This window comes from Phocoena phocoena, chromosome 1 (assembly GCF_963924675.1).
Source record: "Phocoena phocoena chromosome 1, mPhoPho1.1, whole genome shotgun sequence".
NCBI classification, from domain to species: domain Eukaryota; kingdom Metazoa; phylum Chordata; class Mammalia; order Artiodactyla; family Phocoenidae; genus Phocoena; species Phocoena phocoena.
The window spans coordinates 98,125,875-98,144,164 of NC_089219.1; the positions used below are offsets into that span (position 1 = coordinate 98,125,875).

Consider the following 18,290-nt stretch of genomic DNA (forward strand, 5'->3'; position numbering starts at 1 on the left):
CACAAAAATCACAAGGGCAAACAACCGATACACTTACCACCATTCTGTACCCAGACAACCATTCTGTTTTTCACTTTCAGTACAGAATTCAATAAATTACATGAGATATTCAGCACCTTATTATAAAATGGGCTTTGTATTAGATGATTTTGCCCAACTGTAGACTAATGTGTTTTGAGCAAGTTTAAGGAGGGCTAGGCTAAGCTACCATGTTCCTGTAGGTTATATGTATTAAATGCATTTTCAACTTATGATGTTTTCAGCGTACAATGGGTTTATTGAGACATAATCCCATTGTAAGTGGAGGAAGATCTGTTCGTACTACTGTTTTTCCAGGCTATCCAGATTCTAAGGCCTCAGAGTAACCTTAGGTTTTCTCATCCAAAGCCCTCACATGTTGTCACTAAATGACGGCATTTCTACCTTCAGTCATTGGCAACCATTCTTCTTCCTAGTTGCCAGTGTAAACACTCAAATCAGATTCTCAATTCTCTTGGCCTATTTTTTTCTTCCCATTCATCCATTCTATGTGCACTGCCAAATTAACAGTCCTAAAACATTTTTCTGCTCAAAAACGTTTTTTTAAATAAAATTGTGCAAACTTGGGCAAACTTCATTAATTTCTCTGAACCAGTTTCTCCTTTGAAAAATGGCAATAATATTATTGGTAAAAGCTGCACTGTCTGATATAGTCACCACTAGCCACATGTGGCTATTTAAATTAAAATTTCAATTGATTAAAATAAAATAAAATTTAAAATTTCAGTTCCTCAGTTGTACTAGACACATTTCAAGTGCTCAAAAGCCACAGGTGTCTAGTGGCTACCATATAGGATGGTGAAAATATGGTACATTTCCATCATCGTGGAAAAGTTCTATTGGACTAAGCTGGATAATTATTGCAGGAATTACACTGACATAGCACAAGTAAAGAACCTAAACACATTGCTGATACCGGTAACTTTCAGTAAATGGTCTAAAATAATACCCGCTTCAGAGAGGTTTATTCAAGAACTAAATAAGATAATATATGTAAAGATGCTCTCATAGGTGGTCAATAAATGTTTGTTCCTCTTTTAGAATGTAAAAGACAAATTACCTGTTTTACAAGTTCTCAAAATACCAGTCTTCAAATCTGCCCAAAACTGCACCTTTTGTAAATCCTGAAATCCACACACAAAGAAAATAGAGGTTGTTTCGACCCACAGGCTTTTAAAACGTAAAATTTCAAGTCAATGCACCAATATTGTTCATGGATAGAACACTATGCTATAGCATTATTAACGTTTTCTCTTTTTCTTTAAAGAGTTGACACTTGTGTATTTTATAATGATGTACCATCTGGAATTAAATAATATTTTAAATCTGGGATATCAATTTTCTCATCCTTTCTCACATTAGACATCTTTCGCTGATCTCAAAAAGGATAAAATAAAATGAAAAACACTGAGTTCCTTCCCACAGAAGGAAAGACAATAATGAGGAAAGAATGATAGCTTATTATTAAGCCAAATAAAGCACTGACTAGTCTCTGTGATGCAATGGAAGGAACACAGCTGTAAGATCAGATTTATCTAAGTGCAAATCCTAGCTTTATCACATCCCAGCTGTATGATTTCTGGCAAGTTACTTAGCTTCTCTGAGTTTCAGTATTCTGATTTGTAAGGTAGCTCTGTTCCTTAGAGTAGTACAGAGTAAGCATACAATATAATAATGAAAGGTGATTTGTACAACCACAATTAGCCACAGGGATGGGGAATGACAACACTTCATTCTTTGTTTATATGAATCATCTTGGATTCCTATCTCCTTAGGCTTTGAGGGTTCTAGTTATCTAAACTGACAATTTAGAGGAAAAGCAGGGCTTGAAATAGTTTACCAGTTTGCTAAGGACGACTGAGAAATTTAAGTGCACCGACTAGGTGAGGAAGACTACTATTGCCTATGTATCATCACACTGGAAAGCTGGAAGCTTGGCTGGCTAACTGCCAGCCAAGCAAAATTAGAATTTTAATGGTTAACAATTTAAGAAACCTTTCAAGATACTTGAAAATATGCAGGAATAACCTTCATATAGTAGTGAAAGTGTTTAACAAAATGTTCTTGCATCTCTCACCTATCTCTGCTTTCCTTGAAGATCCGTGAATCAGAACTGCAGTTACAATTTTCGAATTTCACAAATATTTAAATGCCACCAGTGAAAAGATGAATTCCTTACGCTGTCTCCTCTAAGTGGTGACTGCTTAGGAACAATAAAAAAGTAAATTCTGGATATTCCAAGTGAAGAAATAAAGCCCTAGGTACACAGAATCATGCCCAATGCAAAGCATAATAGTAAACGGTTATTTTTCTAAACTCTAATTTGGCCTTCTAACAAATGTAATATTCTCGTAACGGTTAAAAATTAAATAGTCTAGAAAATTAAGTAACTGTTTTACAAGTTGGATCAAATGTTACAGGAGAGAAGTCGGGGAGAATCTGATGATGCACGGCAAATTAGAGCTGCATTTGGGTACTGATTTACAAATTTAAATTGGGAGAACTAGGAAAATGTGGTGTTTTGTAAATGTATCCTAATGTAAGCACGGTTGTGAGGATACAAAGGACCAGCCATTTACCTTTCTGTATTGGGCTTCCCGCGACAAAACTCCGCGTAGACATGAGCTTCGAGTAAACACAAGGTCACCACATATCTCAATTTCAAACCTTCCTCCCCCTTCTCCCCCCCACCCCGCAAAACGTTATCTGAGCCCAGGAGTGACAAAGGGAATGCATACTCAACCACAGTGTTTCGTGGGACTGGGGCTAAGGTTCTCAGTAACCGCTTAAAACAAATAAAACCAAAGAATTATTTACACTCACCGCTACCTTCTTCCGGAAGCGCGAAGCACTTGGACGAAGAGCTGGATTAACGCGTTGTTTGGTGCCGGGAAAAGATGCGAGAGGCAGAGCTCGGTCGGGCTTGGGGCAAACGGGGCGCGGAGAGGAGGGCAGCTGGGGGGAGAGAGCAAGAACCCGGACGTAAAGGTGGGTAGCGGAGACCTGAGCCCAGCCTACACCCACTCCCGCCCCCCCCCCCCAAGGCCCCCTCGCAGCCCGCCCGCGGCTCCGGCCAGCACCTGGTCCCTCTCCCGCGCGTCGCACAGCGTAGTCTTTGGAGGCAGGGCGAGCTGGCACGCGACTCGCGCGCCCACCGCGGGGGTGGAGGGCTCCCGGCAGCGTCCGCGTCCCTACTCGCCCGATCCCATTCTCTGATACACACCTCTTAGTGGGAACTAGGGCTGGTCCTCATCCCCTTTTTGGCCTACCTTGCTTGGATGTCTGCTCGTACGGACTGCCGGCTCCGGAGCTGCCGGCAGGACAGAGGCCCCGAAGCGCGTACCCGAGCAGCTAAGTCGGCCCCGGGGCGCGCTCACCACTAGGGGGTGCGCGCTCGCGCCGCCGCCTGTTCCGACCCTATATCCCTTTACGGCAATCGCGAAAGTGTCGTGAACGTGCTGCCGCGGATCAGAGTCACTCAGTCGGCTGGAGGCGGAGGTCTGTTTCCAGGGTTGTGCTTTTGGGGGCCGGTGTAAGGCTGCGGGGCTCGGTCTTTGGAAAACGGCCAGGGTGTGAAGGGTATGTCCGGGGACACGACTCTCAAGAGGGCTGGAGAGATGGCTGCAAGCTCTGGGGTGGGGCATTGGAATATAGCTGTGTATGGACTCGCGCGAGGCAAACGCAGTCCTGCCTCGCGCGCGCTTGTGGGGAGGGCGAGGGGCGACTGCTCCTATGGCCCCGGATGGAGAGATTGATATGGGGCATTGCCAGCGGTAGAGTCCGGGGGCTGCTGTGCTGGGAGTCAGGGTGGGGAAAACCTCGGCGGCCCGGACTGGGCGGGCCGAGGGCGCTGCCCGCGCGGAACCGACCTTGGCTCTCAGGTCCACACCCTCCTGCTCAGGTGCTGCCAGGTCCACAAACGTATTACATCCTGTGCCGGATTTGCCTTCCCTTTAGCATACGGTGCTGGTGATTCGTGGCTAGGGCCGCACTTCTTGGTCAGCAACTTTTCTAGAAATTTCAGGATATATTGACAAGCTCTGAGGTTGCCAGCTAGGGCTTATTTCAGCAGTATTCTTGGAAGGAGAAAGGACAGGAGGGTTTGCTAGTCTTTGCCGGTATTCCAAGAATACTGGATGAATGAGATCTTTACGTTTAACTTGTTTTTTCTCCAATTCGGTGCTTGGCGTTTTTATGTCATTTTTGACGTTTTGCATCATTGGTATTAATATATAATTTTGCTTGAAGTCTCAGTTCATTGATGAATCCTTGTTACGGTAGTAGGCAAATTCATAATTATCTTTAAACAAATGTTAGTGTCTTGTATGTGAACAAAGAATAAAGATTCGGTTTCTACTCTCATACTAGTAGGCATGTGTTCAGTGGAGGTGTTGAATTGACTAACAACCCAAGTAAGACTGGTGAAGGCATTTAGGGCGTAAGGACTTTAGAACCATTGGCGTTCACGTAAAATTCCAGAAATTGAAGTTCTAAAAGCAGTTTGCTACATATTCGTTTTGTGCTGAGCAAAAGCTAGTCAGAAGCCCCTTGTACAACTTGTCTTTACAACCCTGCCATTTAAGAAATAAGCTAGATAAATATGCCTCTTGTATTAACCTGTTCTGACAGAGGTGTCTTTATTTGTTGTCCAGGTAATAGATTATTATTGAATATTTACAATTGTGGTTTCATAACTTCATTCTTCTTCCTCTCCCACACCCAGTCTCTTGAAATTTACGTTATGAACACTATTATATATTTGATATTTAACTGTAAACTTGTTTTATAACCCCAGTTATATTTTATTGCATAGTCAATGTGTTTTCTAGGCAGCAGTAGACTTCTTTAAGCTGGCTAAAGTGCTGGTGATGTTCTTTTTGAGGGTCACGCTGTGCTGTCTCTTTCAAGGGAATAGGAAAATAATCCACAAAATGCTAGGCTTTGGCTTTGTTTGTTTGTTTCTGGAGGAAGTTGCTTCCTTTTTTTTTTAAGGAATGCAAGATTTCACTTCAGCAAAACAGTAGATCTAAATTGTGTTACACAGTACTGTTTTAGCTTCCAAGTCTGCTGAAAAGGCTTTTGTTTTTGCTAACTTGTTCTATGTATCACTTGTTAGATAATGCTGAATGTAATCCTGTGATCCTATTAGTTTTTTTTTAACTTGCTTTTTATAATTTGCTCTGCCTCCCAAATATTGTTCGCCATTAGTATTTTCCTCTAGTCGTGCCATAAAAGTGGAAAGAGCTGTGTAGTCACCAATTCCTGTGAGAGGACTATAAACATACTGCTGAATCAGCACAGCTCAAAACTTGGAACCCTTAGACATGGGAGGATGGGAATTCTGGAATTTCACACTACAGGTTGGATATTGTGTAAGTTTACCTTATGCTCTGCTGAGCAGTTGGAGATTCCTTTTTTAGTGTGATACTTGTCAGGTGTTCCCCAGTGCTGAACGCAGGAATAATGTAGGCAGCATGCTATTATCCTCAGCTGCTATAAGCACAGATATTCTACATCATAGATTTAAGGTCCACGAATTTTGTATAATTTTAGTAAAGGTATTCATTAAATATCTCTGATTTTATTTTTTGTACCTTTGTTGGACTTTTCATATAAATATTCGTGCCTGCACAAAGAAGAATTTGGGTAGACCATATGTGCCCCCTCCTCTGGACTCCCACAACAGTTTGTTCACAGTATAACTTAGCTGTTTACAAGACTCCCCACCACTACTTTGAGCTTGAGAGCATGGATGGCATATTTCAATCCTTCTGTTTCCTCAAGGGTCTAGAGCAACTAGGTGTTCATTAAATACTAGATGAACCATATTTGTTCATTGTTCCACAAATAAGTACTGATTACCTACCTAATGTTAGGTATGGTCTGAGATTCTGGGAAAAGAATATTAAGACATGCAAGGCCCCTGCACTCCTGTGTCTTACATACCAGTGTGGGGAAAAGACCAAAAAACAACAACATCTAGCAAAAAAGTTCAAGATGTGGTAAGTGCTATGAAAGGAGTATCACGTTTGAGCCAGGTTATAGCAGAGGAGGGGAATTTGCTGACTACAAGTGGAAAGGTTACAATAGGTATAGGACAGTACAATAGGTATAGGATCAGTATTAACATAAACTGAATTCCAGGTGATGAGAATTTTTAAACGTTTAAAATACTCTCACTCTTACTGTTACAATTTATCAGAACATTTCCTCAGTTAACAAATAGGCTGTGCTACAAAATTATAGGAATCTTTTCAAGCTAATTGATGGCTTTCTGTAACATCAGAATAAAATCTTAACTCCTTGCCAAAGTCTATAAACCTCTGCATTGTCTGGCTTTTCAAACTTTATTTTATCCCACTCTTTCATATGGTTTACTGCTGCCCAGCCATAGTGATCCCAGAGGTATGAATAAGAAAGATAAGCTCACTCTTGGGTCAGGGCCTGTTCTCCCTTTCTTGGACTGTTCTTCCCCTTGCTCTTGGAATGGCTAGCTCCTTCTCTTCCTCTGAATTTGGTATAAATGCTTCGTCTTCATCGTCTTCAACCACCTTATCTAATAAAATGTGCACCCTCAACTATTTCCTGGCTCCATACCTTGTTTTCTCCATAGCGCCCATCACAGTGTGTAATGTTAGTTGCTTGTTTACCTTCTTTTAGTTATTTTCCCATTGGACATGGGAGCTGGGACCATGTCTATCTTGCTTACTGCACTCAGATATTGGTTGAATGCGTTTGAAACTTGGAATCCATTTTATCATAAAAACTCAGGACTGGTGGCTAGGTTTCTAGGCTAACCAGCAATAATTTTAATTTCTTGCATTAATTTTTTAGTTCCTTATAGTGTGGGTAGAAAAATGACATTTTCTCCTCAACCTTTTGGGCATAAGGTTGACGTTAGATAAAAATCTCAAGTGGCTAAAGTAATTTTTGTAATGTTTGTACCTCCTTTCCATATTCCTGTCTCACATCCTTTTCCTCTTTCTCTCCATAGAGTCTGCTCTTCTATTGTAGCAACCTACACTGTCCTGCTCCCTTGGTATGCTTGCTTTTCACTTGCTGAAATTCAGAAATGCCTCTTTTCTCCTGATACATTTTTCGTGGCAATAGCCTCCTGGTCTCAGGTGATGGGAGGAAGGAGGAGTGGAGATGGATCTGTGGTAGTGACAGCAACCTCTGTGGCTACCTGTTGAAAGCAAAGTAGCTAACTATATATGTCAGTGGCAACATGTATCTGAATTTTTATTTGAAATCTTGTTACTAATAAGCTTCATGGAGACAGTGTTCCAAATTGAAATATTCTTTTTTTTTAATGTGTGAATTATATAATGACTAGATCTAGAAAGGTTTGTCAAAATGTAGATTTTTCTGAAAGAGAAATGGAAAAAAAAAATCTAGGTCAGAAGGGGAAAACACTTAGAAGGAAGGTATCAGTTTATCAAATAGTCCTGCCAAATGCTCAAACTTAAAACCATTAGGATCAGTTGCTTGTAGCTGTTTAGTGCCAAAAGCAGGCCAGCATCCTCAATATGTCACTTTTTAACTATAAGAGAATGGAACACTGCAATAATAAAATATAAATTGAGTTGGCTAAACATTTTATTACCATTTTAAGTGGAAATCCATAAGAGCTGATTGATTATAGCTCACCAAATATGAAAATACATCATTCAATTTGACTTTTGAAAATTTGGCTGCTTTATAGTACAGTATTTTGGTGGTTATCAGTCTGTCATTTCATCTAAAATGATTTTGTAACCAGTTGTTTGACATTGTATAAATATTACTTTAAAACAGTTTTAATCAGTTGCTTTTGGTACAGTTGGGTGTGTGGAAGAATTCTTTGAAATAGTAGGAAATTAGCTTTCATTTGACTTGGCTTGAAAATTATTACAATATTTTTATTTCAGAGCACTTCAGTTAGTTAAATTGGGGTACTGATGATTCTTTATAGATTTTTGAAAATTTATTTAAGTCAGTTAATGACTACAATAACTATTCCCTAAACCAATTATTGAGCTACATGATTGACTGAGGTTTGGGATGCCACTTTAGATCATTCATGACGTTGAAATTTTGGAATCTGTTGTTTTGGGAATAGAGAGAAGTCATGGGCATGTTTTGCTACCAGGTCCATTGTTGAGATGTCCTAGACCCTGTATCACATTCTGTGTTCCCACAGTGCAGCATTTCTGGGAATTTCATATTGCATTCTGGATAGCTTTCTGCCAGGACATCAGAGTACACCTGTGTTGGTTCAATGCCACTACCCTTTTAGTTCCATTAAGATTTTCTTTTTTTTTTTTTCTTTTTTAATCCTTTTATGGCTTCTCTTCCTGCTCACTAACCATGAGTTTCCCACAAGGTTCTTTATTCTTTTCCTTTTCTCTTCATACTTAATGCCTTCAAGAAATTATCTACTTTCTAGTCTTTAACTAGACTTTAGCTTCCAAGTTGAAAACTTGAAATTTCTATCTCTTACCCAAACTCCAGTCATTTGATTTTGTCTAAAACATCTCTACTTAAAAGTTGCATGTATGTCTTTCCTACTCATCCCAAGATCCCCTCTCACCCACATCCGCCAAAAGCCAAAATAACAAACTGATTTTCCTTCCAAACTCTCCTTTTTGACAGTAGTACCACTAGTCTTTGTTGATTTCTTTTTTCTTCTACTTATTTACCCCTCATATCTAATTCCTAAGTACCTCCTCTTGATTCTTCCTTCTAAGTAGAAATTACTTATAGGTTTGACTGTCTTTCATATTTCCATTTTTACCACCCTACTCTAGGCCCTCACCACTTCATACCTTGGATATCACCATACTGATTTTTAAGTGTTAAACTTGTCATTGTTTTCTTACATTGGTTAATGACTTATGATAATTATGTTATTTCTGATCTTTTTGAAGTCAAGTGCAAGTACTTCAGGGATTTAAGGTTTTTTATGAACAGTCATCACTTAATGCAGTTACAGTTTTTTCTTACTACTTCAATTTATCAGGTCACTGCTAACACATAAATAGTGTCCTCTTAAAGTTAATTTTTTTCATTGTTGTTTATCCCCTCCTGGAATATCATTTATATCCCTTTCCACTAATAAGTCTTATCTTTTAATTTAAACAGAAACCTTGTGTTTGTTTGAACCTTACTTACCAGCTGTGTGAGTTTGGACAAGTTAATTAGCCTCTCCGTGCCTTAGTGTCACTTTCTGTAAAAATAGGGATAATTAATAGTCTTTACCTTCTTTGGTTGTTGAGAGGATTAGATGAGTTAATATATAAAGCTTGCTTAACGTGTTTAGTACATAGTAAGTGCTCAATAAATATTAGCTATTCACATTAAATAAATATCTAGTTTAAGACCCATTTGATTCAAGTCATTCCTCCACTATTAAGACTAATTCGCTAGCTGTCTTTGGGTATGCCTTGGACCTCAGTTTCCATATATGTGAAATGATTAGGTCATTTCTAGGATTTTTTTTCGATTTATACTACTGAAAGCAGTGTGAGATAGAAACAAGAAGATCATGAGCTTCGAAGTCAGGTAAACTATAAGGTAACAGGAAGCATATTACTATTAAAATTCTTAATATTTTTCACTTAAAGGTGAGGTTATATGACTTCTTTTGGCTTACATCATCAATAAGAATTAGAGCTAAAAACAGATCCCTGGTGTTCTGATCCCTGTTTAATATGTAATATTCTGTTACCAGTTTGATTTTTTGTTTAATATACTGACATTGATATAAATAGTGACTGATGAATATATCTTTTTTTTTCCTCAGGTAAAGACTATCCACAAAAAGCTATAAAACAAGATAAATTATACTCCCTAAATTAAAAAAAGGCAAGATCCATGAGTGGGCATCGGTCAACAAGGAGACGATGTGGAGATTCTCACCCGGAGTCCCCTTTGGGCTTCGGGCATATGAGTACTCCAGGGTGTGTATTAAATAAATTGTTTCAGTTACCTACACCACCATTGTCAAGACACCAACTTAAGCGGCTAGAAGAACACAGGTATCAGAGTGCTGGACGGTCCCTGCTTGAGCCCTTAATGCAAGGGTATTGGGAATGGCTAGTTGGAAGAGTTCCCTCCTGGATTGCCCCAAATCTCATCACGATCATTGGATTGTCAATAAACATCTGTACAACTGTTTTATTAGTCTTCTACTGTCCTACAGCTACAGAGCAGGTAAGAGGAATTTCTTTAATAACAGATATAAACATTTATTGCATGCCAGAAACCCTGTAATTGGGATTTTTAGGTCATTTAACTAAAGGTAAGATAATCTGACAGCTATTTGTCAACTGTTTTAAAGTATCCTATCATATATATCGTTAATAAAGCTCATAGCTACAACCTACTTTATATACACTATGCTTATGAGAAACCAGAAGCAAAGTGTGGACTCTGATCCCAGTAGATAAATTAATGTTAGTTGAGACTAACATGTAAAATATTCCTTTAAAATCAGTAAGTCTTAATTCTTTAAAAAAGAGTTTTATCCCATTTTTTAAAAAATGGCTAGTAAAGTCTTAGCAAAGTTTAAAATGATCAGAGAGGAAAGTCTGTGGTAGTAAGATGGCACAGCTATAAATCAGTCTTATCAAAAGTATTCTCTTGGTTCCAGTAAGAGTTATTGAATATCCCTTTTACCTTCCTGTAAACATATGTGGCTGATAACCTCAGGAGTATCTCTCTTATTCTAAGAAGGCAAAAGAAGTGTAAGAAAGAAACAGTATAATGTATTTCCTGCTGCGGTATCCTGCTATGGCTGCCATTAAAAAAAGGGAAGCATGGTATTGCTTACAAAGACTCTTTCCACTGCTATTCCCTCTTTTACTTTCTCTACTCACTTCCTAAAACCAAAACTGAAACTAGAGCCCTTCATCTGAATGGGTAAATTGATGTTTAATTGATTTTAAAATATTCTTGTCAAAAAGCGAACTAAGGTAGTTAGGTAGATGAAGGAGAATCAAAAACATTTATTGGTCCTGTATTAATCAGAATGATCAGCCACAGGTAAACCAAGAAGATAGAAGGTGATCCTCAACTAAAGCTGTTGAAAGTGACTGAACCATGTAAATCATAATGGCCACAACATTCCTTGTCTTGTTTTAAGCTTGAAGTAATTTTTTTTTAATGTAGTCTTTTCAGATGATTTTTTGAGATAAAATTATCACCATTCAATCCTTTATACCTTTCTATTTTCATTAATTCATTTGTTACCACATATAGCTCTTAAAGTAGCTATTGATGGTCACAGTTACCTGTAAAACATACTTTATTTTTTGTCTTTTGCCAGATGTTTATTTTCCCCTCACAATTGAATACCTTTAATTCCTCTTTTACTATACAGGTACAGTTTATACAGATTGTATGGATAAATTTCTGGTTTCCCCTCATTTTCTTAACTGTCTTGCTTTACATCAATCAATAAACTTAAAAATAAACACCAGTACAATTGTTTAAATATGTCCTGGGATTCTTTATCACATTCTTCGAGCTGTTTTACTCATGGCTTACTTGAGGACCTGACATATACTTCCAGAGGAATCTGGTCCAGATCTCGCACATCTTTAGAGGTATAGAAGAACAGGGAACTGGGTTGGTTCCAGTTGAAGCCTTCTAAGTCCTAAACTAGTTCCAGGATGGGGATCGGGAATGAGAGCAGGGTGGAGGGTAGCTTGGCCACGAATAGTCATTTATTCAACAACCAGAGTATACCAGGCACCATGTTCCCTATAGTACTTTTCCTCATCCTCTCTTCTTAAGTGATTTGGAATTATTAGAGTAACCTTAGAATTAGTTAAGTCTTTGGGGAAACTTCCAGAATAGGAACTATACTAATCACAGAGAACTTTTCAGAATGCTGCTGGGAGGACTCAAGGTGGAATATGACTGTACAGTAATAATTCCCTGATTGATACATTCAGTGTATCAGGCTCTTAATCCAGCTGAGACCAGACTGGCTCCTGAATGAGAAGGCTTTCTTCTTAAAACACCTATGAGAGTTGTGAAATAATGGAAACAAGGAAGGAAAATATAAATATTAGTTTAGCGTTCTACAGATTCACCGGAAAAAAGAAAAGTCCAAAGATAAGAAGGCTTTGCTCTCTCATATATGTAATAACAATCTTGCTGTTTTCTAGGATTATGTATATACTAATACTTGAAGTTGTCTCTGTTCCAGAGTAACACTTTTCCCCATTAAAATCCTAAAACCCCCAAGAAGTTCCTTGTTTTCTAGTCCCCTAAAGCAGTGTACTGATCAATAGAAATTTCTGTGATGATGGTAGTGTTCTGTGTCTGTGTTGTCTGATACGGAGGCCATAGATACTTCTGGCTATTGAACACTTGAAATGTACCTAGCAACTGAGGAACTGAGTTTTGGGTTTTATTTAATTTTAATGAATTTAAACTAAAATAATCACAGATGGCTGGCTAATGGCCATTATATAGGACAGTGCAGCTCTAGAGAGTTACTGGATTCCTCTAAGAGTAAGAAGCAGTAGACCCAAAGTCTAGAAAGGTAGAGTTCTTAGTCACATAAGATAAATCACTTAGTCCAGTGTGCTGGCATGTAAACCGTGGTTACATAACCACAGTTATTGTTTTCCAGGTTTGTAACTCGAGCCTGGGGGAGGTATGTACAATGATCCTTTTAGCAACCTCAGTGTTTTAAAATATGAGATTCCAAGAAAACGTTTAAGAGAAGATCTTTACCTTTAATAACTGAGATCTAAATAGACCTCTGTCAGAGAGATACCTCTTTGCAGTGCAGAATATACTGAATATTTTTTGCAGCTCTGAGTAGTTTTAATTTGCAGCCCTGAGCATTTAATACAGTTAACTTGATAACCAATATCTGAGAAATATCTTGTGGTTATAAAATTTTTTTCATGGCCTGGGCATGGGAAAATAGTAAAAAGTGATACAAAACACTCTGACACATTCTTACGGAGAACAGACCAAATAGAAGCTCTCCTTTTTTAATTATTTATTTATTTATTTTATTTGTTTTTGGCTGCATTGGGTCTCTTGCTGCACACAGGCTTTCTCTAGTTGCAGCAAGCGGGGGGCTACTCTTCATTGTGGTGCGTGGGCTTCTCGTTGTGGTGGCTTCTCTTGTTCAGTACAGGCTCTAGGCGCACGGGCTTCAGTAGTTGTGGCAGGCGGGCTCAGTAGTTGTGGCTTGCGGGCTCTAGAGCGCAGACTCAGTAGTTGTGGTGCATGGGCTTAGTTGTTGCTCCGCGGCATGTGGGATCTTCCCAGACCAGGGCTCGAATCCATGTCCCCTGCATTGGCAGGCAGATTCTTTACCACTGCACCACTAGGGAAGTCCCAAAGCTCTCCTTTTTTAATTCACTACATTTAAATTCAATATTAGTGGTTCAATTTCTGTCTGGGAAAAGAGAAACCATTCCTTGAAAATGTGACCATAAATATTTGAAAAATAATATAAGCACTCTGTCTAGTAAGTAGATCATTATTTTCCTAGTGTTGTTTCATGGAACATTGAAGAGAGGCCTAGAGCCCGTGCTCCGTGACAAGGGAAGCCACCGCAATGAGAAGCCTGCATACCACAACAAAGAGTAGTCCCCGCTTGCCGCAACTAGGGAAAGCCCACCCACAGCAACGAAGACCCAACACAGCCAAAAATTAAAAAAATAAAAATAAATAAAATAAATAAATTTATAAAAAATAATAAACAAGTTACATGCTCAAATAAGTTTGGGAAATGGCAGCATGTTGTATCCCCCTTGAATATGCACAGTATGCATTAGTGAATAATCTCAATATGCATTAGCAGTCTTAAGGGCTGGAAGAAGTCCAGCAGTTAAGAAATCTGTTTAACATTGTTTAATCCAATGTTTCCCAAGTGAGTTTAGCATGGAAATTTTATTTTCGTGTAATACCTATAAGCGTCTTGAAAGATACAATTTGGGAAAAACTGTACTGGGTTATTCATTAATTGATTCTTAGAATCTAAATGTTAGGAGAGATCTTATAGAAGTTACCTAGCCTAATCTCTCATGGGATTTCTGTATTATCCCTGTGAAGTAGTTATCCAGCATCTGTTTGAGTACTCCTACAAAGCAAGGAATTTTAATTCTCTTATAATTCTGATTGTTTACAGAAGTTTTTCATTATGTAGCACCTGGATCTTCTCTCCCATAGCCTCCAACTTCTCTGAAAAACGAAGATAAAATATCTGCAAGTAAAAATATATTAGCCAGATATAGTAATTAATATGTCTTATTACTCTTGCTTTTCTTATTTTATTTCACAGGCACCTCTGTGGGCGTATATTGCTTGTGCATGTGGCCTTTTCATTTACCAGTCTTTGGATGCTATAGATGGGAAACAGGCAAGAAGAACCAATAGCAGTTCTCCTTTGGGAGAACTTTTTGATCATGGGTGTGATTCACTATCAACAGGTATTGTTGATTTTTTAATATTAATGATTAGCAGAGTTAAAAGGAATATGATAAACAGTGATAATAAGATAAAGAGGTTCCTGGTGTTGTAATAGTTATCAGAGTAAGTGGTTTTTTGTATTACAAGTTTTAGTATTTTCAAAAATATAAATCTGGTTAATATTTGTTCATGATTTGGTGGTATTGGGAAATTTAGAAATTAATTTCTACTTAAGTTATTTTTAACCCTAAATATTATTGTTTTGACACCTGTTGTTTTGAAATTCTAAGGGCATAATTGTTATCATGGAAAAATCTCATAAATTATAGATGAGAGTTCAATAATGCGAGACTAGGAATTTGTAGTCTTTATATTTAAATGGATGTTATGTAGACATGTAAAATTACGTTGTAGACTTGGAGTATAACTGTGATAATGGGCTTGGATGAAAAGACTAGAAAAAAAATACAGTAAGGTGCTAGCAATAGATAAGTTACTATAATTAGATTATATGTGTTATGTCTTTATTTGTACCATTTAAAAAATAATATTTTGGTAGTTTTTTACAGGGGAAAAAGAAATTTAGAAATTAAATGACAGTTTCTAACTAGGCTTCCTTTGAAGAAATCCCCTCACCCTGACTTCCCACCCACCCCCGACACACACACACTTATTTTTTATTTAGCAGCTCAACTGGTTTCTTGTCATTTGGCATAGCATTTAAAATATTTTAAAAGACGCAAACAAAAACCCTTGATGGTTTTACCTTGTGAACTCAGATTCACATACGTAGGTGTATGTTAAAATCATTGTTTCAGTGTATCCTGACAGCAGCTTGCTTAGTAGAGGGGAAGGAACAGCTAAGCTCTTATAAAGGCTAGTTGGGCATCTTGAAAGGCTATTATAATTTAATTAGTTGGCAGCAGAATGATAGGTGTCCTGTTTTTTAAGTGATAGTCATTTTTGCATTAGTAGTTTGAGTTCCAGACTTTCATAGGAAGTCCTTTTTTTTAATGTGTATTACCCATAATGAAATCTGCTAAATAAGAAAAGACAACTATCTATCTAAAGCTAGTAGGTCCCTTTGTGAATTATCTAGGCCTTTTGTTTTTCTTTCTTTTTGACCTTCTGCCTTGTAATTTTTCACTGCTAACTGGTATTATAGAGTTGGGGGAATACAGACATACCTCAGAGATACTGTGGGTTCGGTTCCAGACCACTGCAATAAATATTGCAATAAAGCGAGACACACAAATTTTTTTGGTTTCCAATGTATATAAATGATATTTTTACACTACACTTTAGTCTGTTAACTGTGCCAGTAGCATTATGTCTGAAAAAACAATGTACATACCTTAATTAAAAAATACTTTATTGCTAAAAGAATGCTATCATCTGAGCCTTCGGCAAGTTGTAATCTTTTTGCAGTAGTAACATCAAAGATCACTGATCAGAAATCATCATGACAAATATAATAATAATGAAAAAAGTTTGAAATATTTTAAGAATTACCAAAATGTGACACAGAGATAACTAAGTGAACAAATGCTGTTGGAAAAAAATAGACACTGATAGACTTGCTCAATGCAGGGTTGCCATAAACGTTTAACTGGTAAAAAAAAAAAAAAAAAATGACAGTATCTGGAAGCATAGTATCTGCAAAGTGTAATAAAATGAGATATGCCTGTACTCCAAAAAATGCTAAAGTATTTTAGTTGCTTTCAAGAAGTTTGGTTACACTAAGTGGTGTAGTGAAAGAAGAGATCGAAATTACAGGGTAAATGATGATGTAAAAGATGATATCCTACTTTCCTGTTTGCTTAGATAACTGAGAGAAGATTGTACGTTCACAGCATGTTTTCTTTTTGCCTCATGTAAAATCATTTCCAGCTCAGTTAATGTTTGTTATTCAGATTTTTCAGTTTTCATTGTGATCTTTCTTTTTCAGTTTTCGTGGTTCTTGGAACTTGTATTGCAGTGCAACTGGGGACAAACCCTGACTGGATGTTTTTTTGTTGTTTTGCTGGGACATTCATGTTCTATTGTGCACATTGGCAAACATATGTTTCTGGAACATTGCGATTTGGAATGTAAGTAACACTTAATGGTGATTTTGTTTTCTCTTTCAAATATGTAGAATGTTGCTTATAGGTATTTGAGTATTAGGACTTGATTAAATCACTAGTTCAGTAAATAAAAGACGTTTAAAACTCTCATTGTTTTAGCTACTATGTAGCGGTCTCAATCATGTGTCCTTCTGTCACACTTTTTAAAAGGAAATATTAGAACCTCCCAACCAATATTTTTAAAGTAACAGGAAAAACAGTAGGCCCTTCACTCATATCCACTGTATTTCCCTCAGACAAATTCATTTTTCTTTTTCCCCACTGTTATTCACCTTAACACTATGTTTTACTTTGACACATGAAAATGTATTTTCAGGAAAGAAAAGATAGTTTATGAAAGCAAAGAGCAACTCTTATCTCCAAATATCATAGCTTAATTAGATTTTATTCTTTTCACATCGTTTTATTTATGAATCTATAAATATCTAAGCTCTTAATAATTTAGTGGATATGAGCACACCATATAGATTACTACTGCCAACAAAATGCCTAACAATTTAAAAAATGAAATAGAAACTTTCTTCAAACTCCGAAGTGAATAGTTCCTACCTGGTGATTAGTACTTTTCCGTAAATATTAATGAGTAAACCAGTTTTGGAACAATGTTAAGGATGGAATTCACCAACTGGTGTTTAATTAAGTATCACAGATCCTATTTACACTGCTTAAGTTAGTCTTTTATTTTTTTCACGGTGTAGGATTAAAAGATAACTTGAGAAAAGACTCTGAAAACTTCATGGAATATCAAAATAAAAATCTTGATGTCAAATGATAGGAAAATATCTTAACCTAATTTCTCATTAAGGCAAATAATTAATGAATTTTAAAATTTTAGATCACTGATAAACTTAGTTTTCTAGGCCTTGAAAAAGCCAGAATGCATAGAAATTTTTAGCTGTTCCCTACAAGTTCACTTCAGGTGATTTTTGCTAACCTTATTTAAATAGAATTTAAGATTTTCTTATGACAGTAAATGAATAATTATTAATACTTTGGATGTTAACTAAAAGACATGTCTTGGAAGAATTTAAAGATAAAAGGATTTAGAGAACATGTTTAAGGCACATCTCAAGTGACAATAGTGGACATGAGTGTCCAGTTGAAAACTGTATGCCTGTGCATTCATCAGCAGTTTATAAAATGATCTATGCTCAGAAAATATTGAAGATACCTGATATTAGAAAAGAGCAGTAATCGAAAATATTATATGCAGATGTTTTTCCTCAATATTTTCATAGCCTTTACATTATCTCAATAATGTTTTCATAGTTTTTTTCTGCTTTAGGTAAAAACCACAAATTACGGTAGACTTCTAGGATCACTTGGTTTGTCCTAATTCAGTTTTAATTGTTTGTGATGTTACTGTTTTCAAAAATAGCAGAATTTGTAGTACCTGTTTTTCACATAGTTTATGTTTCATTGGTTATTATCTCACAGTTAACTTTCAAACCCTTATTTTGAAAGCTTATCTAGCCCTAATTTATTTTCTTTCCCTTTCAAGTAAAGCAGCACCAGCTACATGGTGTAGGAACTGAAGGAAGGAAAGAAAATGAACCGTGGAAGCAAGGGAAGAGTTAAATAGACAGTGTTTTTAGCAGTGATTTGCTATCACAACTTTATTTTTGCCGGTCTTAAAATTTTTTCTTGCAGTGTATTCCTTTGATGAAATATATACTTGAAGAACTGAAAGCAGTTCTATAT

At 37.1% G+C, this 18,290-nt stretch overlaps 1 protein-coding gene across 2 annotated transcripts in view; it reads left to right on the top strand.

Moving 5' to 3' along the window:
* The first annotated feature begins 3,483 nt into the window (after window positions 1–3,483).
* CEPT1 (choline/ethanolamine phosphotransferase 1) overlaps window positions 3,484–18,290 on the top strand; it is a 35,241-nt gene continuing 20,434 nt past the window's right edge. Inside the window, exons 1-4 of one of the 2 annotated variants that reach the window (XM_065879355.1) lie at window positions 3,484–3,571; window positions 9,824–10,233; window positions 14,336–14,483; window positions 16,412–16,553. In XM_065879355.1, coding sequence (XP_065735427.1) covers window positions 9,895–10,233; window positions 14,336–14,483; window positions 16,412–16,553 — 629 coding nt within the window. In that variant the 5' untranslated portion in view covers window positions 3,484–3,571; window positions 9,824–9,894. Of the gene's footprint in view, window positions 3,572–9,823; window positions 10,234–14,335; window positions 14,484–16,411; window positions 16,554–18,290 lie in introns of those variants that run through there. The other variant, XM_065879362.1, reaches the window with a different exon arrangement.